The sequence below is a fragment of the Hesperophylax consimilis genome, chromosome 27 (assembly GCF_061612785.1).
Source record: "Hesperophylax consimilis isolate HC1 chromosome 27, BYU_Hcon_1.0, whole genome shotgun sequence".
In the NCBI taxonomy this organism is placed as follows: Eukaryota; Metazoa; Arthropoda; class Insecta; order Trichoptera; family Limnephilidae; genus Hesperophylax; species Hesperophylax consimilis.
Window position 1 is genome coordinate 4735297 of NC_142862.1, and position 22951 is coordinate 4758247.

The 22951-nt window shown below is 30.2% G+C and overlaps 1 protein-coding gene and 1 non-coding gene across 2 annotated transcripts in view; one reads left to right on the top strand and one right to left on the bottom strand.

Annotated features, from left to right (window-relative positions):
- Window positions 1-15007: 15007 nt before the first annotated feature.
- Window positions 15008-22951, bottom strand: part of Syt7 (Synaptotagmin 7) — a 155699-nt gene continuing 147755 nt past the window's right edge. Inside the window, exons 6-7 of the mRNA XM_089647871.1 lie at window positions 18856-19068; window positions 15008-16059 (exon numbers count right to left, since the gene is read on the bottom strand). Of these exons, the coding sequence (XP_089503997.1) occupies window positions 15959-16059; window positions 18856-19068 (314 nt within the window). The 3' untranslated portion in view covers window positions 15008-15958. The remainder of the gene's footprint in view (window positions 16060-18855; window positions 19069-22951) is intronic.
- Window positions 21900-21971, top strand: TRNAP-AGG (transfer RNA proline (anticodon AGG)). The gene has a single exon. It is a non-coding gene; the product is annotated as a tRNA-Pro (tRNA).

Below are 22951 nucleotides of genomic sequence, written 5' to 3' on the forward strand. Positions count from 1 at the left end.
GATTCTGTGTATAATCTATTTTCTCAATGATAGTACATTTTACATATTTTTATAGTACCTATATATTTTAAACGAATCTTTGTATATTTGTATATATGAATACAAAATAATTTTTACTTTTATGACTAATTTTTTAAAATTAAAACCTTTACAGAAAAAGTCTTAGCATATAACATTCGAGAATAATGTATCCAAAGATGTACTTTATTTGAAATAAATCCATTTCAAATGGAAATGCAAAGTGCAAAATGGGTATTTTCCATTTTGCATTTTAAATGCTTTTCTTAAAACCATTTTGCATTTTGCATTTTAAATGCTTTTCTGAATGCATTTTCCATTTTAAATGCTTTTTGCAACATTCTTCCTACAATCTCCACTCATCTTTTTTTCATAAGCCCCAAATATCAGTCGGTCCTCAACCTCACTATGAGAGATAATTTACATTTGTCAAGTTGCTCCCTGGTAGAAGCCCTGGCAATTGAGTGATACCATTACAAAAAATACTAAACATGGGGCCATGACGCTGTAATATTAAATGTTAGATAGCAGTTTCTATGTTTTTACGTTGGCAACATTTGTCCCGCGCAAATTTTTTGAGGTTTATAAACCGTAGTCGTGGCATTTTTTGATTTACCATCATGTAATATGTCTGTTCTACATTGATGTCCATTATTAAATGACAAAACTGTTTAAAAATTCTATAATTATTTTAATTGTTTGATCTGAGAAACCATTTTGCATTTTCAATGCATTTTGAAAATAGGTATTTTGCATTTTGCATTTGAAATGCTTTTCTAAAAACCATTTTGCATTTTGCATTTTCAAATGGAAAAGTTTTGACCCATTTCCATTTTGCATTTCAAATGGTTTTGGGTACCCATTTTGCACATCTCTGAATGTATCCCACGTATAATACCTACATCATTGGACTTATCATGGTTCATTGAAAATCAACATCTAACTTCAATAAAATAAGGATTTTATGTTATGTATCACTTTGCGTAATATGGTTTACTAAGAGTCATTAAAATCTCGTTTAGAGGTTCTTAGACTATTTATAATATGTATTACTTAGGCACTATAAAATAAAAATAATAACACAAGATTATCCTGATTTATTTTTGGGGTATCATGCCATGTTCCTCTTTCATTTTTAAGGAGCCCCGAGAAGAAATATAATCCATGGGCCGTATGTCATCTGTTTGAAAAAAATATTTTTTTGCATATTGGATGAGGCGCGCCTCCCCATATTTACCATCAATTTTTCTACTTAGGGGGCCCTGGCTAGGGGCCAAATTATACCAATCAAGGACACACTGTGTCAGCCATATCAGGACTCGGTAAAATATATATAGAACCGCCAAAACCCGGCAAAGCATTAATTTGAAGAATGCTTTTGTTCAAAGACAGAAAGCCAGAAAGCTTTGAAGAGAAGGAGAAAAAAAACAATCTTTCCAACATGCCTTCAAATGATGTGCTTGGTGTAACTCTAAGTGATCAGCACAGGCACGGCGGCTCCATCGAGGCCAACGTCAAGTTAGCTTCTTAGGAACTGGACGTACTGTACAGGGCCCGCAGATACTAATAGTACACAACTGCTGACCTTGCGAAAATCGCAAGTGCGCCTCGCTGTTGAATTTGGCAGCCACCTCTGGTCTGGAGCCCCAAAATACCTGAAAAAACACTCCTGATTCTGCCCAAAAACGGACGGTCCGTTTGATAGATTCCCCATCTTGACAAACGGATTGCAATCTTTAGAGTACAGGCGTCAAGTAGGTGTGCTGTTCTTTTTCTACCGGTATTACAATGGAAGATGCTCTAAGGAACTAGCGTCGTTGATCCCTTCGGCACCGGTGCATAGTCAGAAAACACGCCAAACGCGCGCCTAACACGTACACGAATAAAAAGTAACTGATTTGAAATATTGTTCATTTATTAAAAATCTGGTCAACTTATTCGTTTTCCTGTTAAAAACGGGACTGTAGGCCTACAACGTAGAAATTGACAAATTTCATAAGAAACTATCAGTAACGCACAAATATGTTATGAGGAAGTCGGAACACGTGTTTTTAAACATAATCATCACGTCAGCTATATTTATTTGTTCAGGGACACTTGCGTGAACAAGTGTGTTCAGATATAATCTGAATGATTCATATTTTATTAGGAAATGGTCATGCAGTCACATTTTTAACAGTATTTTGATTTTTAAAAAGCCGTACTCATTTTTCACATGAGAACGGGTCGTTTCTAAAACTCGTTCTAGAGTTTAAGAGCTCGGCTGTGTAATGATTTGCTGGCTTCTGTGTTTCGTCCCTCCTACAACATGGCTCGTTGAATGACCCATGTTAATTTCTTCCTCTACCCAAAAAGACCCTCCACACAGCATCCCCAAATATGACACAGGCCCTAAGGGAAAAATTAGCCTCTCGGCCTCCTGTGTGAAGTTAATGTAAACAAAATCAAATATAAGAGGAACCGTTAATAAAACGCGTTAATTAGTTGAAATACATTTTTATTTGGAAATAATTCTCGACCACATTTCATAAATAATTTCATTTTATAATGTATAATAATAATGATTCAGTTAATATTTTACGATATTTTAATGTTCCTATATATATATATTATCATGCTAGTATATTTTAAATACATAACATACTTTTTGCTTTATAATAGATAGATTCATTTTGTTTTTATACTTTTTACTAGTTTTCTAATACAATTTTTACTCTGCCGTATTCAGTAAAACTTCCAACGCTCAAAAATACTAATAACATGTATGTACATTTTTCTGTCGGAACTCTTTTACTCACCAATAGAAATGAACAAAAAACTGATATTATTTTGCAAAATGCTCGATATTTTCAGGATAATCATTTTTTTACAGCCATGCGTATTCAAAAATCAAGTTTTGTAGCAACGCGGATACAAAATATAATTCAAATTTTAAAGCAACGCTTATTCAAAACAATCGATTTTTACAGCAATGCGTATTCAAGCAATCGATTCTAACTGCAACGCGTATTCAAAATAATCGATTTTTACAGCAATGCGTATTCAAACCAATCGATTCTTACAGCAATGCATATTAAAAATAATCAAGTTTTACAGCAATGTGTATTCAAAGCAATCGATTTTTACTGCAACGCGTATTCAAAATATTCGATTTTACAGCAATGCGTATTCAAACCAATCGATTCTTACAGCAACGCGTATTCAAAATAATAGAGTTTTGCAGCAATGCGTATTCAATCCAATAGATTTTTTCAGCAACGCGTATTCAACATAATCGATTTAATAGCAATGCATATTCAAACCAATCGATTCTTGCAGCAACGCGTATTCAAAATAATAGCGTTTACAGCAATGTATATTCAAAACAATCGACCTTCATTCGACAGAATTGACTTTTATTAAGAGAGGTGAACCCAAAGTACCCTGTTTTTGAAAGGTTGAATTGTTTAGAAATTTAAAAAAATACTAGGTACCCACTTGTAGGGCTCAGGGGAAAAATTAAAAGAAAATCTTTTGCTTTGGTATGATAGCCATTAAAATTAACATTTCACAACATTTTTCAGTCCTCAAATCGCTGTATTTTTTATGTAGTACACTTTTCCTAGTGTTAGCAAAGACAAGGCTTTTCAAGAATTGCCTTTACCACTTGTTTATTCGTCGTAAATAGAATAATGTATATAATACACAATCTTCACTTCACTACGAGGCATCCTTGTTAAAATATAACGAAACGCCAATCTGACATTTAAATGACAGTCATTTGTTTAGAACATTAGAAAAAAACGATTTGAATAATTCTTTAAAATTTACCTTCCCACCATCCAGAGATATATTGAAATACTTAACTTTCATTGAAAAAAATATATATCATATGGATAATACAATTTTATCTTACCTGACATTGTCCATGTTTTTAATTTTATCGAGATCTTTTATTTAACGGTTTAGTAAAAGAAAAACGCATTACTCAAATTAAAGCGGGTCTAATAAATGATGGGGTGAAAGGTAAAAAACTTTTTTAAATGTTGTCTTCTATTTTCTCGACTTTCTCGACAGTGGCAGCACGTAATTCTGAGTTTATCGTTTTCTAAGTACATTTAATTACTCTACTGTTAAGGTACTTTGTTGTTAATCAAATTCTACAGAACTTTCTTATATAAATCACATTGTTTAATATTATTACACAAACGACATTGATTTGCATTTTTTCGATAAAGGGGGATTTAACCTGTAAATCGAAACTAATTTAAAACTTTGTTTAATCAAAATTTTCAACGTATTTGTAGGTAAATTAACCATCCTTCTGAAAAAATTTTTAAGTGGACAATAATAAATATCTATGACAGAAATTTAAGCTTAATATTGAGTTTTCTGGTGGCTTTATATTTTTAAAAAGTAAACGACGCGTTTCAATATTCATCTCTCGAACACAGTAATTAATGATCTGTGCTCGAAAGGTAAAAATTTTAATGCAGTTTTTAAAAACACTTTCTTTATAATCAAAAAAGATGATAATATTATTAACAGCTCCCATTGAAGTATGATATAGAAGAATTCCACATAAAACTAGAGGAGAACGGACTTCTAAACTTTTTTCATTAATTTTCTGTGAACGCGAATATTATATTTCATTGACAGTGGTTTTTTTATATTATTTTATTCATTGTTAAATATAACAATGAGGTTAATACGCTTCAATAAAAGTGAATCCCAATAGATTGAAACTCTTTCTTAAGTAGAAGAGAAATAAAAAAGTGTTATTATTTTCAGTGTCATATTTTTGAGAATAATAATAGTTTATTTCACAGATCACAATTCCTCACAGAAATTATTATCACACAATTTTTTTTTGTATCATATTGATTTTTGCTTCTCTTTTATCTAGTATAACTACCAAATTTGGAAAATCTTTTTAACACAATGTTCATTTTGAACAATTTAAAAAATACCATTTAACATCCTGCTTTAACAAATAAATGAAAAAGAGGCGTTGACAAATAATTTCCATACAGAAAGTTGTGCAAATTTATTGACGCCAGAACCAACCTATTGATGGTTTTACTCCTTCAGTAAAAAAACAAATGTTTCTGACATATCTATATAATTTGAGCAGATATCATGTCAAGAGTTGCTGCTTTTCGATTCAATTAAAATAAATAGTTAATGAAGATCAGATATCAGATTTTTTTTATTTTTTACAGTTCCCTGACAATTTATTATGGTCAGAACCCTAAATAATATGTTACTTCCATATATTTTTTTAACCTGTATATTTTTTTCATTTACTTACATAGTTTATTCACCAAAATTTTACTATTGTGTTTTCATTGTTGGCAACACTGCTATTCTGACAGCCATTTTGTTTAAAGTCAGTTCATATTCTGTCACCGTTGAGTTCGCGCGTCTTATTTCATCCTCGATTATTTTAGGTTTTGTAAAGGAAGTAGAAAGTAATTTAAATTGTGATTATATGTTTTTATTCAACACAGTAAACTTGTTTTCGGTTTATGTGCCGATTTGATTTACTTTTACCAATTTAATAAGTGAAAATATAATTTTAACCTATTTTTTAGCCCAAAGATTAAGACCAAACTCACAGAAAAATAACGGGTCTGAGTACACTATTGAGGGAAACATTATGATTTATGATAAAAATGTTACTTAACCATTGGAATGCTGGATGTAAAGTGCGAAATGCCCGCCGTTCATCGGCTGACACTGTTTTCGTAATAGCGTTTTATATATAATTGTTTTTTTAAAAATGACGTTTTTGTAAATTGTAAAGTTCAACCAGATAATGTGTTTGTATATTTATAAAACTTTTATATTTGTATTCTTATTTTCCCAGGATAGCTTATATTTAGGGAATTGTTTTTTTCTCCATAATTTTAGAAAAAAAAATCTAATCTATTTAAGACCTACGAACATTTTCTTGAGATTATTTATAATTTCCAGCTAAATAAGCGTTATTCACAATAAAAAAAGCATATGAGGTTTTCCTGTAAATGAATACATAACTATGACTTTGAGAATGATAAATTACGATATTTGAAATTTAAATTAGAATTTTGCAACGCACTTTTCCACAGATAAAATAAACATATTTGCAAATAACGAAACGACAAGCTAGAATAATATTAAGACTCATTATTTCCTTGCAAAGCAAATAAAAAAAATAGTATGCCAGGGGCATTTTCGAAAGATTAAAATACCATGAAAATCCACAATAAATGTAAAAAAAGCGAGGGTGACCATTAATACATTGTCAGGCAAGATAATTATTATAGGGACGAGCGGTAAAGCGGGGTAACTCACTAACTTACAAACATTAGGTTATATTAGAACTATTAGGGTTAGAAAGAAGAACACCAATTATGTAACTCCGTATATTATTTAGTATATTGATTTGTTACTTCAAGCTCTTTAATCTGTCTAAGAGTAAAAATAATAATATAAGCTTCTTGTATTACACTGATCTCTAAATGATTTCCTTTATAAATAGTAACTAAGTATAGGTATTGTTCTAACATTTTTCTAAATCAAATATTTGGCCACCACATTTTTGAACATGTTTTTTTTTACAAATACATTTTTTTAAACATGGGTCAGAAAAATAATAAAAAACAATCGGCGGAATATACATCGATCTACTTAAATGAAACCTAGTTACATCAAGTTTTTACCGGTAAGAATATAAAAAAGAGAAATTAATAAAGCAATATATTTTCAAGCTTTAAATACTATATTATTATTTTTATAAGTTTAACTTAAGTAAATTAAATTAATATGATTTTTTTGTACAGTAAAACACCTGATATTAAATAATATATTAGACAATAACTATGTCATTTTGATATTTTTTTTAGAGCAAAAGTTTTATAATTATGATTTGTTGACCATTACATTATTAATTTAAGCCCTGTAACTTAGAGCACAATCATTTATTTACCACTAAATTCAAACCGGTTTCGGCACAGCTGTACCTTCGTCAGAGCAGTTGTAAAGTAAAAACAATTACAAAAATATTTCGTGTACAAGACACGAAATAAATGATTATATTTGTGGAACAGTTATACCGAAGCCGGTTGGCATAGTATCATAAATAAACCAATTCAAACAAAGTTATAGAGTTACATTTTAAAATCTGCCCTATCACGAAATTACACGGAGAAAACTCACTGATAAAAAATAATGCTAATTTATTAAAAATCCCTATAAATTATTCGTTAGCCGGTTTTAGCCGTTAGTTTCCTGATAAACTTTTAGTAACATATCAATGAAATGTCACGATGTCGGGACACGTGTTCATAAAAATCCTAACATTTTCGCATTTGTCATTATATATTATTAAGACAAACGCTGGTGCATGAACACGTGGCCCGATATTATTTGGAAATTTGCTGAAAAGCTTATCAGCAAGCGGCCTGCAGTCCCGTTTTTTAAAGGATAACCAATAATTTGAAGAGATTTTTAATAAATCGGCAATACTCATTTTTCTCCATGTAGTAAATTTCCAAAAACATATATAATTATTATCAAATTAACACAGCGACAAAAAAATGTATCAAATTAATTTTACGTATGAAAGAAATGTAAGTATTTAAAATTTTCGTGTATTTTTTTACACTGCAAAAAATACACTTATGCTTTGCTTTCATTCAATTGCTATATTTCTAAATACAATATATAAGAAAATATTCATTTTAAGGGTTTGCATGCTATCAAAGAATACCTAAGCTACTATCTAAAAACGCAAAAATGAATAAGTGGAATAAGTTCTACGTTTTTCTATCTCGATTTTAACGTCACGTATTTTTCAACTGGATTTTTTTTTCACCCTTTTCGGCATTTTAAATTCAACCAGAAAATTCGTCATCAATGGCGTGTCGTACATTTCGAGATAGCATAATAATTATTCATGCTAATGAAAGTCTCTTACTATCAGACAATCCCATTAGATCATGAATGATATGCTTCCTTAAAAGTTATAAAATTATTTTTCTTACCGTGTTGTACAATTTCAATATTACATTCGGTAAGTGACTTTCATTGAGCTGTTAACCCGTATAAAAACGGGAGACCAAATATGTCTAAAAACATCATATTCCGTTAAAATTTCAGGAGACCAAGATTGTCCCATAATTAATAGTGACTAACATAAATATTAGAATAATTCTCAAACCACTGCCAAAACTCACTGAATAAAGTGAAAATTATATAATATATTATATCCCTATAATGTCAAAAGTCAAATTAATGTTCTTTTTGACGTGATGTAGCTATATTATTGTTTTGTAGGCCAGTTGACGAGAGATACAAAATTTTGTACAACATGTACAGTTGAAAAAAAAGGAAAGAAAAGCTGAAAACCTAATATGTGTACAGCCATTTCATCGAAAATAATTTAACGTATTGTGAATATCGAACATCACCCCCCCCGACTGCTAGCCGAGTGTCCTACCCACTGGGCTATTGATCATCACAATTAAGTGATTTTCGTCTTGTCATATTTCGATAGTTTCATAGAAGTTTTGTGGATGGTTGAAGGCATCATAAAATAAGAAAAAATTCCGTTATTTTCGTAATAGATCTTTTTGAATTTTACTTTTGTTTTCGTGCAAATCGAATGCAAATCTTGCAAGCGGAAATCAAATCACTTACCGACATTTGACCGAGCTGAAACATGACAAATATACTCGGTGTTGATGACAATGCATTGTTGATGACAATGTTCTATCAACTTTTGGTGATAATCACGTACACGCATGTGGACATAAACGCATTCTTTAAAATCGGATGGCATTACAGAAGTTAATACAAGAAATAAGATCAGCATTTGGCGAGGTTGGTATATTTGTCGACTTCAGTTTTTGCGTAAAAAGGTTCAAAACTCAGTCAAACCTTTTTTTAAGTTTTAAAAGACATTTTGAAATTGTTTATACCGGTTGATTATTTTTTAAATAATAAAAGTAGCAGAGAATATATAGATTTGTTTTTGGGGGAGATATTTTCATAAATTTTATTCTCTCACCAACTCGACTACCTTGTTGGAATTTTAAATCTAGAATGATGACACACTTAGAAGTAATTATTCTTATAATAATTTCAAATACACATAAGTACATAGAACATATACGAGAAGAGAATGACAGGATTTCCAACAGTTTAGAAAACAAACCTCATTTCTTTCATTACACAATAATTTCACCACATAAAGTAGATCTGTCTACATTAATACATCTCGTGGCACATGCATATTATAAATTTCATAGGCACTAAAGCAACCATCGCACTTTCTCTTTAACAACAAATTAGGAAAGCTTTCGTTAAAGATGCAACTCAAACAATTCACATCGAAAAATATAGAAAATATTAAGAAAAAACAAACTCAGATTCAGTAGTGTTTTTTTTTGTAAATAATGTAAAGTGTAAACAATTATGTTTGAATCACAGTTAAAACATTGCAGTTGGTTGTATTCACTGAAAAGATAAAAAGATAGAATTAAGTATTTTCACTAACTATGAATTTTTTAAAATGTGTCGATATTTTATCTGATTCTGATCATTGTACTGAAAGTATGTAATTCTAACATTTTCAATCATAATAATTACTTATTTTAAAAACGATCTAAAACCGCACATTCTGCAATGGTTCCAACTGGCAACAACGTCATTATGGAATAGAAAGCGCCATTAGCTGGTAAGACATATCACCGAGGCTGTCACCGACGTTACCCGACGTGACGTCAACGCCACCGAATTCAGGAATTCAAACAAATATGTTGTTTTGACGGCAATTCGAAAATGGCACATTTTATATCTTTAACTTTAACGTTAACTTAAAAATTAAATAAAAATACTTTCACTATCATAATTAACAGTGTTTATATATTATAGAGTGGACATGTCTGTGCCCAAAGTATGGTAAAAAAGAAGTAAGACATATATATATATCTTATTTTGGATGTAATTGATAAGAAATTTTCATATTTCGAAATTCTTTCTTGGAAAGATGACCAATTTCATTAATCTATCTTGGGCATATATAACATGCACTTCTAGGATTTTTTGTTCCTGGGTTCTATTGATGTCATGTTTCAAAAATAATAAAAAATAAATAAATCATTATTAAAAATTGCCGGAACTCTCAACTTGTTGAGTTTCCGTCAATATTAAAGGCCAGTTGTTTAAAAGAATTTGAACAATTCGTAGAAATTTATTGGTTATATTCAAGTTCTGTTAGAATATAATTAATGGCCAGTTGTTTCAGATAACTGAAATGATAACAGAACCTTCATATAATTTTCACAAAATTTGAATTTTAGCATTGAAATATGATGAATTGTTAAAAATTCTGTGTCCTTAATGCTTAGATTAATAATATGATTAAAAAACAAAACATGCTCTCTATTTCTCGTCCGATAAAGTTTCTGTATATGGCCAAATCATCCTCTGATTAATCACAGATCAATATACTTCAAATTACCCCAATGTGTCAGAGTTTATCCAGTTTATACAGTTTGTTAAAAACAGAATTGCTGAAACTGTTCGGGTTTTCAACGAAGCTGATTATAAGATTCATCTGCAAAACTTTACGTTCATATTCAGACAAAGTAATGGGAAAGGTTTTCCGAGGCACAGATGCAGCAGTTTTACAAATCCAAAAATAATAACTCGTTTACTTTGCATTCCGATATTATGCATTTCTAGTTAGCACCTCTAGAAAATATCGAATTACATAATTTCTTACCGACACATTTCTAATAAAATCAGTGGTTTTTAAAAAAATCGTCCTTAAAATGTTATTATGAGATAATCACGAAAAATTGTTTTATTTTCTTCCAGAGATTAAAAAAAGTTTAAAAGGAAATTAATACAATTTTTTTTTAGATATTTTGTTCAACAAGTTAGAGCTGATTAAAAATATGAAATTTAGGTTATTTATAATCGAGCAATACTTAATATTTTTATCAATTCCTTTCTTTAATTGAAAAGGTATTTTTTTTGCTTTATATGTTATCCCAGTTGATTATTTAATTATAAAAAAATGATATAACATATTTTAACAAACTTTTAAGATTTTTTTTATTTGTACACATCTTTGAGGATGGGCTTTAGAAGTTAACACATAGACAATAAAAAAAAAAGATTTTTAAAGAAAACTTTTACGGATAAATAAAAAAAATCATCTGATTTTTCTTTGATTTAATTTTGTATCATGGATGTGCACAGTAGAAGTTATTCTCAAGTCAGGTGGTAAATTTGTGTATAAAGAAAGCATTTTTTTGTGGAATTAAGTATCTTTTAAAAATCAGTTATCAATTACTACAAAAAACAGGGACTAAAAGTACCTACACGAATTAACTATTATTTTTAATTGAATGACATTTTATTAAATACAACCATCTGCAAGTAAAAACTGTTGGCTCAAAGTATTCAAGAAGAAACCAGTAGATATTATCTATATTTTTCGTATTGATGGAAGAATAAAATAGTCAAACTTTTGGTGTAAACGAATAGAAAGATGAATAGTTTGAAACTTATGGATAAGGATTGAGAAATTCACTCTCACACACACACATATAAAAAGGCTTATACAAAAAATAAAAACTATTCTAGATAATTGTCTTTTTAGACTTTAGCAATTGCTCAATAGTATGATTGGATACATCAATGTGAATAGGGCTTAATCATGTCATCTAACAATCCTTAGCTTTAGATATATACATATTTAACTCTACGTGGGTACTGAAAACAAATCAACTCAAATATAGGACATCATTTGAAAAAATATTCTCGTTTTGAAACAATCACTTTTCAAGAACCACTAATTTAGTGATTCCTTCAGAGTGAGAGTTTTTTAAAAACTTCGAAAATATATTTATTTTTTGTGGTGTAATATTGTGTAACATGATTTTTTCTGAATTATTATAAAAGTGTCTCTTTTTCTTGGTGTTCAAGGGAGAAAAGTGAGTACAGATAATTAATTAAGAATCTCTTTAAATTACAGGTAATCCGGTTAAAATCCAGATTGCAGGTCTTAACGAATAAATTAACAGTTTTCCTTATAAACTTTTTGTAAATTTACAAATATATTATCGTGATGATGGAACACGTGTTCATGAAAATCAGAAAATTTTCGCATTTCGTACTGATATATTATCAACGCAAATATATGTGTTCCGACATTGGAATACATCAATAATCGGAAAACGTGCATTTACCTTGGTAGTGATTGAAATTTGAAAATATTAGGGTTTTCATGAACACATGTTCCGACATTGTGATAATATATTCGTAATTTACATTGAAATTTGTTTATCAGGAAACCTGTAAATTCATTCGTTCACTCCTACACTCCCGTTTTTAACCGGATTGACAAAAAGGATTCTTAATAAATTAGCGATACTCATTTTTCTTCGTGTGAAAGCGTTTTAAAATGACAAAAGTTGTTTTAAATTTTTAAAAGGTTTAAAATGTTTTGTTAAAAATGGTTAAAATGCATTGATATTTATTTTTCTTTGAGATATGTAATCGGATGAAATTTTTTAAATGTTCAGTCTGTACAATTTAAAATTTTTTTTTTACGGATTTTGAAATATTAAAAAAGTTTTTTTATCAATATAATTTAGATCAAAGCTTTATGTATGTTTGCCAAGCAAAAAATAATATTTAATGGGGTTCAAAGTATTGTTCATATATATTTTTAAAACACTTATTTTAACGCTTGAAACACTTGTACAAATGTAATAATAATTATAAAAGAATTAATGTATTATATTATGTTTTTATTTAAACAAACATTATAGAGTGGGTGACATTATAGTGATCTCGAAAAATTATAAAATGTTTTCAAAACAGTGATCGCAATCTATGTTTTTTTTGTTATAAATAAAACAGAACCCTTAAGGTCAGTTCTTGAGATGCATTTTTCAAGAGAATTTTTTAATAATTGCGATTTTTTAAGACGTATTAACCAATAGATTGATTTGATACGAGGCTGAGTTCAACGATAAACCAAATGTGATCTTTTAAGGTTTGTGAATTTCATAAAATTTTAATGATAGTTTAAAGGTAAACATAAACATTTAAATTAAATTAATTTAGTAGTTAAAGCACAAGAGGTAGAATTAATGTAAGGAAGTATCGTGAATAAAACATAAAAAAATGAATTCACACAAATAAAAACGTTGTTTTAAATAACTATGAAAAAAAGTGTTTAAAAAAAATTATTAAAAAAAAGAAATAGCCCTTTAAACATTTGCAATAAAAATATATCTGTACATTTAAAACCTTTTTTTAAATACAGTAATAATTGTTAATGCTTTTTAAAAATACTTTTATAATATTTGTAAGAAAAAGCCACTCATTTCCTCCAATTAATTTTCAAATAATTCATATTCAGTATTTCTTATATTATTGATTCATTTTAATTTTTCTTTTAACGCCCTCCTAACACACTTTTTTTTTACTTATTCGATATAATTATTCAACAGTTATAAACTACATTGTCTTTAAAAGTCTAAGGCCTATTTGAAAAAATATTACAAAACAGTATTGATTAAATTTAAGTGAAATGTGACCAATTCATTAAAAAAAGTACTTCGACCAATGTAATAAATCAATGCGTTAGGTAATTTAGAACGTATTGGTAGATATATTAGCAATTATAAAAGAACCATCAGTGCAAATAGCGGTGTTTTGAGAAATGTATGCTTAAGGTTACCTGTTTTTTTTGCAAATCGTTTACACTGAATTTAATAATGTTTTAGTGTTCACGATAAAAGAGTTCAAAGATAATAAAAACCATCATATTCGAAACATTGAAGTGTTTTTTTCGCATATTGTATGACACAAATGTGACACAAGCAAAATTTTCTGTGTATTTATTTGCAAATTTGGTTCTTTTACATCTTTGCAGTATTTATATAGATACATCTGAATAAATTCAATAAAAAATTACAAGACTTACAAAACATTGAGGTAATCAAATAGACCTTAGAAGTACTTTTTAAGTAAATAAATAACTTTTCAAATCTTACAAAATAAATAAATACATATTGATTTTTCATCATTATTACATTTGATATTTTGGTAGTAATTAAGTCTTCAATTTAAGTTTTTTAGAAATTTGTCATCGCATGTAAAGTTGAACGCGAAAAAATGTTTTTAAAATCAAAAAATTCTTTTTTTTTCTAGAATGTCTTATGTAGGTATGTTTTATTATCAGTTTTTTATGACATAATTTTGAAGATAACATCTGAAATGACTCCGAAAATATTTTTGTGAAAAAAATAAGCGGATTGAAAAAAAACTTGAAATATTTTATAAAACCCAGAATATTTAGAAAGACTCTCTCTTTCCGTAACTAAGTAGCTTAACTTGACGGTTTTTATATTTCTTGTTAGCCACTTCGATTCGGTAAGTTATAAAACAGTTGCCAAAAAAATAATTGAAAACGAACATAATACCAATAATTCTAAACGAAACATGAAACAGAACAGGACATAGAAAAAAATAAAATGGTAACGGTCTCAACTGGGAATCGAACCCAGGATCTCAGTTTCACTGGAACGACGCTTCTAACCACCCAAATTTGAAAAATGAGATAAAAAAAAATAAAAAAAATAAATAAAAAGGTCTGGATGTCCGAGTGGTTAGAGGCGTTGTCCCGGTAAGTTAGAGATCCTGGATCGATTCCCGCTAAGACCGTTACCTTTTTTAAAATTTTTCTATGTCTTGTTCTGTTTCATGTTTAGTTTAGATTTAATAATATTATCTTCTTATTCAATTATATATTACATTGATGGGTATAGTCTTCAAAAGTCATTAAAAGAAGTTATTTCAATAAAATAGAAATAAATGTTTCATGTAAAATTATTCATGCTATCGGTACTATAATTAAAAACTGACAAATGATTTAAAAAAGCCAGGTCAATTCAGAAATTCTAAATACTTGGTTTTCATTAATAATTAAAGTTTTGTCCAAAACTTTAAAACTTCTAACATGAAGCTGTTGAAAATTGATATTTTTCTGAAAACCTACACACTTACGCTGATTTTTTTACCAATGGCTTTTTTAATCGCAAAATATGAACTTAAGAACAATTTTAAAAATGTATTTTTCTTTATTGAATTTTTTGAGTCAGATTTATTCTGATTATAAATTTTTTTCCAAACTCATTCAAAATATTTAAATAAAGAATGTTCAAATCACATCTCATACAAACAATGCAGTACGTACTAAGACATCCATTCATAATGCGAATTGTAATTTTAAAAATGGTATCAGAGGGGAGCCATAAAGAACCGAACATTTTCATACAGAGACATAGATTATAACACATTAACTTAGATTAACATTAAGAGATAGAATGCATTGAAAGCCGTTTATCTGCACATGTATTTTTCTAACAAATGTTGAACCTATTTGACTTTTAAGATAAATACATAAACATCATGGATCTACAATTCTAACTTACAGATATACTGAGCCTCCGAAAGATACAAGTTTAAAAAAACCCTCTCTGGTTAAAAATAAATGCATAATTTTCTATATAACTTTCAAGATTTCTACGCACATATAATAATGCTTTCGAATACAATATCATTAAATTTATAAGTCGAGAACGTAGCCATGAAAAATAAAACGGAAAATATATTATAAGGTAGATATTTAAAAAAGAAAACAATAATTGTTTGCATAGATAAGTAATTATGTAGATATTTATAAATGTAATGCATTATGGTAACACTCTAAAAATAATTGGAACATTCCAGAGATAAAAAATAGTATAGATATATCAAATGAAAATTATTTCAAGAGAAGAATGCTTTCAAAGCAGCCATTTTGTTCGAAAGTGAATTTCTAAAATGGCTGCCTTTTTGACAGTTGTGCTCCTAAGATGGCCGCCGATCATCAGCTGTTGCGGGCTGTCATTTACTCAGGTTTTAACCTGTGCCACTGCACGATGGTCTGCCTGGGTTTTGTAATCATGTCCTGCCAGTGTTTGGTTTCCGAGGCGCCTGATCCGTTTTTACCTGGAATTCAAATTCGATGATTATTAAAAGTTCTTAAACAGCAGGGGACGAGATTTCTCTAAAATTGAAAAAAACACACATAAATTTATCACCTATTAGTGCTTAAAAAATGGGTGTAGTGGAATTTGCAGAGGAAATATAATAATATGTATTGGGGAAAGTTAGGTATTGTTTACAAAATTCAATTGTGCACATTTAGATTTAAGCAGAACCTTTCGGCAAACGTCACTTCAAACTAACAAAATCTAAAATAAAGACAAAACACGTTGGGTTGCTGGCTGGTATACTTCTCACTTTTCTTTGAAATTTCAAGAGCGTACACTAAAGAGTAAATAGGAAAATTTGCATCTTTTCCCATCTCTCCTAATGTAAATGCATGGTCGTTTCTTGTAGGTAGTATATTTGAATAATATATCCTTATTAAAAAGCAAGCGGGGTAAGGAAACTTTATCGTCGCAAGAAGTTACCTAGTTGGTTAGAAGCAATCTTACGTTGGGTTGTTTCAAACTTTGATGAAAATCAAATCGTCGATCAGCGCCATTTCAAACTTCTGAATGTCTCCGTTTACCGCCGATTCTCGTTGCATTTCAGTTTTGAACAAATTGTAATTAGTTGGCATAGCGGTCATGTTTTTATGCTTTAAGCTGATCACAATTTGAACAAAAGCGAAAACACACCGAGAATTGTGGTCAACGGGAACCATTTAACTGTAAAAAATTCAAAATACTGCTTATCGTCGATTTGATGTTCCTCGTGAGGAGAGTTTGAAATATAAACAAACTGTTTGTCTCTGAAAAAACACCTGCTAAAAAAGCTCTGCTGGAATAAATTTTGTCAGTGATGTCTAAGTCAATGTATGTGAAACTTTTAATTTTCAAGAGGTAAGGTATCTATCACAAAATTTTAATAAGACAAGGTGACACATTTATTATTTAAAACACGTAATCAAAAAGAATGCTGGAACTCTGGGAATTCGAGTTTTAACGACAAGTTGAACTCATTTAATATGGAAATAAACATTAATAGTCATTTACACATTTTATGGTTATTATTTAGTTATTAAAAATAATTCAACGCCCTTGAATCATGTGCTGAATCGTGTTTTATTTTTGTCTGGAAACGACAAAAATATTAATTACGAACGTAATGAAATTTGAAATATACTTATAAACAAACATGCTGGACTACATTTTTAACATCAATTCAAAATAGATAAATACCCGTAGCACAGCATTGTAGCAAGTAATTTAGTTATTGAAGAGAAACTGATCCCCTTTTAAAATACGGGTTTTCAATAAAGGTCCATTCTATGGGTCGCCTTGGGACTCGCAAAAGACTCTCAATTGTTTTTCTCTTCATTTAGATTTTTCCATTTATCGAATTGAAAGGGGAAGGTAGGTACCTGTTTATGTAGGTATTAAATGGACCTTTCTAGGTTTATTAAATTTATACATCAAGCTAAGAATAACACATAGCGCTACACAACAGTTAACAAAATGAGAACATCAATATGAGTATGTATGAGTATAAAAATGTATGTATGTATTTAGGTACTAGTGAAATGGATATCGACAACAAATTACAACGCTTTTTTTCTATGTATATACTGTATTATGCAACTACTACTCAATTTTGTTTCCCTCATTGAATCCGAATGGATTGCTTGACACCTGCCAACTATTAAAAAAAGTTAATTGTGTGTAATTTTTACGTATGTTGTGATTATTGTTTTCTGGAAATGTTATTTAGTATCCTGTAGGTACATAATATACTGAAGGGATTAACAGTATATTTATAAATAATTCAAATAGTGCGAGGAATCATATTATTGTGCAAGGAACAGGTTTAGTGACCATTTTTCATAAAATTCTTTACATAACATAGGCACAGAAAACTCTTTGATTAATTAACCACTCGAGTGATTTTAGGCATATTATGCCGAGTTCGCAAAACGTCTTGCGTGATCGCACGTCATAATATGCCATTCTTTAATATTTTTTTTATAAATACTAAAAATACCATATTGCAGTTATTGACGCGAGCACTCGAGCGGTTAAAACAAGTAAAATAAATTTAACACATTTAATCGTATTTGTGTCGTCATTGATGTAAAGTGATATTATTTTAATATAAACCCGAAATCAGATCAACGTAAAGAGTTTACACTTTTTTGTTATAAAGTTGAAGTTAAAAATAGCACCAACGAAGAGTGCCAAAATCATTAGTTTAAATAATTTTAGTTTACTTTTAATATTGTCATCATAACCATTGTTTGAATTACTTCTCTAGTTTTCTATTGTCTTTCTTTTAAGATTTTCAGAATCGCTTTGCAATGATTTTGTCCAATTTTCCACATTATATAAAAAAAGTATTTGTATCGCCTTTTAGCCGAATAGATATGTTTTTCTTCATATCCAACGTTACACCTAAATATAAATATTTAATTCTCTAAGTACTAAAAGTTGTGATCTTTTAGAGTAATTAAATTTGACGATTTTAATGCTGTTTTTATATCGTCCAAATTTTATAATATCTGCAGAAGAATTCTGCCTTAAGTTATGACATAAAAAGCTATCAAGTTTCTGTAATAACTTCGTAAAAACAAAATAGGTAATTCGAAACGAGCGGTCGACGCGACGAAGCGATTGTTTTAACTACAAAAAAATGAAGACTTTTGGAACGCGAATCCTTAGTTAATATCTCAAATTGAGTTGTAGCTACCTACTCATATGTAATATCCAAACTTCTACCATGATAACTAGTCACAATAGAAGTAGAAGGTCGTATTACTCTTACCAGCCAGCAGGATCCTACCGATCAGCTCGTTGCGGCCAATGTTGTCAAAGTCCATCACCATCACGTCCAGCGAGCACTCGCGGATCTTCTCCCATGGCACGTTGAAGCTGAACGTCTCGTTGAAGATGGGGTTCAGGGTGCACTTAAAGATGGGCGTCTTGCGCTTTTCTATCCGCTTGTCACCGAACTGGAGCCACACCTTGACGTAGGGATCTGGAATTGAAGATTATTGGATTAGTGTCGTAATGCGCTAAGAATTTCTAACTAACAAATGCAGGGATCTGAAATAAATAATGTTTATTGGATTAGTCTGGATAAAACAATAGTGGGAATCTTGAAAAGGAGAAGATTATTGGATTAGTATGGAGAAAAGAGAGGTGGGAATCTGAAATTTAACAAATATTTTGGATTAATGTGCACAAATCTAGGATATGACACAATTATTGGTAGTGGGTGTGGAAACAGTTGTAGGAATCTGATGTTGAACAATGGTATTGGATTAGTTGTGAAGAAAATATTAATATAAACCTGGGAATAGACAACAAAATGGTTGAAGGAATCTAGAAATGGAAATGTATTTCATACATGTGCCGTGTAATTAATCTATCGAAATAGTAATCTAGAATAAGATAACTGTATTAGATTGGTTTGGGAAAACAGTAGTATGAAACTGGGATTGGACATATTTTTTGCATTAGTGTAAAGAAAATAGTAGTAGAAGTCTGGAATTAGAGAATAATAATGGATTACTGTGGAGAAAACGGTAGCGAGAATCTGGAATCAAAGAATAAGATCCATTAGGATTACTGCGGAGAAAACCGTCACCAATATACTTTCACATAGGGTTGCAAATACTTGGGCTGACCCCCAGTGGAGGAGGTAGTCGGAGTAGGCAGAGGGTTGCGAAGAGAGTGTGCTTTATCAATAGAGATCAACCTATGATCGGTCTTTTAAATAGGTTGATTTGGTTGACAATGACTTTGCTAAAATCTTTTGGTGGCAATCAAGTATACACACGTTTCATAAACGCATTTATCTGAAATTTGAAGATATTACAGCAGTTATTGTCGGTCCTACCCAATCGAGATTTGGCTCAGATGCTAGTGCTGTTGACTCCAGTGTCTGGGAAGGAAGGTTCAATCCTCAGTAATAATTTTTTTTTTAATAAACTAATATAAAAGTTCACAGCAAGTGAAGAGCCAGTCCTCGGGGAAGAAGTTTCAATCCTCTGTCAAACCAAAAAAAATATAGTTTGTTTTTAACTGGTTGTTTATTTTTAATTTTGTTTAGTCAATATGTGTTTTGCACAAAGTTTTTAAAATCTCTTAGAAACCACACATTAGGCACATGCGAGTTATATCGTTGTCACCCCGTTCGATAGTGTCACGCTGGGCGGTCTGCCCACACCTTAGTTACTGCTTTTGACGCACTATTGTACGGAATTTAATTATAAGTTGAGTTGATTAATTGAGTGATAAGCCAAAAAATTAAGTCAATTGTGCAAAAATATTATAATATGAAGTGGTACTACACGTAACCGACAAAATGCAATGTCACGATTCACAAACAACTATAACAAAAAAATGATGAATTTTATTCAAATATGCGAACGTGGAATTTTAGAATGTATTTGTAAATTTGAATGACACATTTACAAAATAGAACATTTGTTCTGAACACGAGCCATCAAATAATTTCTCATAAACTAGAATAGATAATTTGTTTTTTAAATTGTCTGAATGATGTATTTGTTGCAAGTTTAAAGTCATGGTGTTAAGCTCTCGCGTACCCAATTTCTATCGACTTCTTTAAGTATTGAAGTTCCAAATTAAATTTATATTTTTGAAGATAATATCTATACATTTTTTATGTCGAAACGTTAATTATATGAAATTCCATCGGTAGAATTTTTGATTATTTAACACGTTTTGTTCTGTTACTTAATATTTTATAGGCATGAAAAAATCACAGTGTATCTTTAAATGCAACTAAAACATTTGTCAAGAGATTTTCGCTCTATTTCAAACTAGTCGTGTTTTATTAAATATTTTCACCATTTTCGCTAAATTATTATCGTTTTTTAATATTAGCGCGCTTCCTCTAACATTCGTATTTACATATAATATCTCCCTTTCAAACCATCTTTGAACGCTTACTACGGGGCCTTAAGAGAGAGAGAGAGAGAGAGAGAGAGAGAGAGAGAGAGAGAGAGAGAGAGAGAGAGAGAGAGAGAGAGAGAGAGAGAGAGAGAGAGGGAGAGAGAGAGAGAGAGAGAGAGTGTGTGTGTGTGAATGATGAATACTTGGAATAGGTGTAAGTTTGTGTATTTGGTTAGTGTGTTTACGAGAGATGAAAAGGCTAACAGATATTTTGAAATCCTCTGAAATCTATAACCTCTGATCGAATTAAATCAGTTAATATACGAAATAAACATCAATTCTACCCGATCGGAATTTGGAGAGATTGGTAGAGTTGTTGACTCAAGTTCCTGGGTAAGAAGGTTCAATCCTCAGTCAAACCAAATAAAAAAAACTAAGAAACATTTTTTTTTATTTGCATGTATTTTAAAATTAATTATCAAATAAAATGTATTTTTAATATCAACAGTACATACCTATTATTCCCTAAATAAAAAAAATAGCAATCTTCTTTTATCGAAATAGATTGTCCAAAAGAATCAATCACACGTGGATGATTTTCTCCCACAAAATGACTGCACTTGCATTACCGTTTGATTTGGTCACAATAGACAAGACAAACGGTATACTTAACTTTGCAGTAACTATAGTGCACATAAAAAATAGCCCATTCGTTTGTTAGTTCTTTCTTTTACGCGCCAAATGTATTCTATTTTTTAACACACCCAATACATCTACATGATACGAACCACTACAAACAAACTGTTACAATAATATGTATGTGACTACTTCGTAAGCCTAGAAATTTTACTTTCACAACCGACCTACATATATTTATGCTTTTATAGATACTTCTACACATTCAACGTATGAATATGATTGCTAAATTTGGCACCTCGACCATCTGGCTCGTTGGTCTAGGGGTATGATTTCCGCTTAGGGTGCGGGAGGTCCCGGGTTCAAATCCCGGACGAGCCCGAAAACTTTTTTTTAAATGGTTCAAATCCCGGACTAGCACAAAAACTTTTTTTTAAATTGTTCAAATCCCGGACGAGCCCAAAAACTTTTTTTTATAGAATAACGTTATTATCACAAAATGATATATGGCATATACGACAGAGCGCCAAGATCATTGGCTCTGGGCTGAGAGGTCGATAAAAGGTAAAGCATTCCTTTGAAAACCATAAAGGTAACCATATAATATATTACATAAAGGTCACCTGTGATAGGTAAAAACAGTTTTTTTTAATCGCGCCATCTGTTGGACGTAAAAGCAACACGCGATATTGTTTCTCTATCTGCACAGACAGATTGGGCCACAGCAACGTGTGCTGGGGTACAGCTAGTTTAAAATAAAAGTTATAAAAAAAATAAAAAAATTTATAAACACGATTGAAAAAAAGTATTTATTTATTAACGTTCTCGAAAATAAATATTCTTCTATGGAAATTTTTTTTTGTAAGGTAAAATAAACATTGATATTTCGAATAAAATTGTTTTTTTTTCCTTTTACCATCATGTAGAATCACCTCCCGAAGTTATCTCACTTTACCCTCAGACACATTTTATAAAGACGAGATTTCGATTTGCATTCAAATCTACAGTTTTATTCCGAGGATGATACAATTTTAAAGTCCTTCAAAACAATAATAAAGTCAGTGTCTACATTGGATTTCGAAAACAGTAAAAAATTACTGGCAACGCCGGGGACTGGAGCTTGTAGATTATAAAGCGTAAAAATTAAAACAGGTTATCTGCACTCGTAATAAAACGTAGGTATTAACGTTTTTATTACACGCAATAGATAACCTACCTTATAATAATCCTTACGCTACGTAGTCAGGTACTTAAATTTAATTATTTTAAGATAGGTAGGTAACTACTATAAAAATGTTCATAAATCATTTATCGCCATTGAAACTGGAAAGATAAGCGATTTTAAAATAATAAAAAAACAC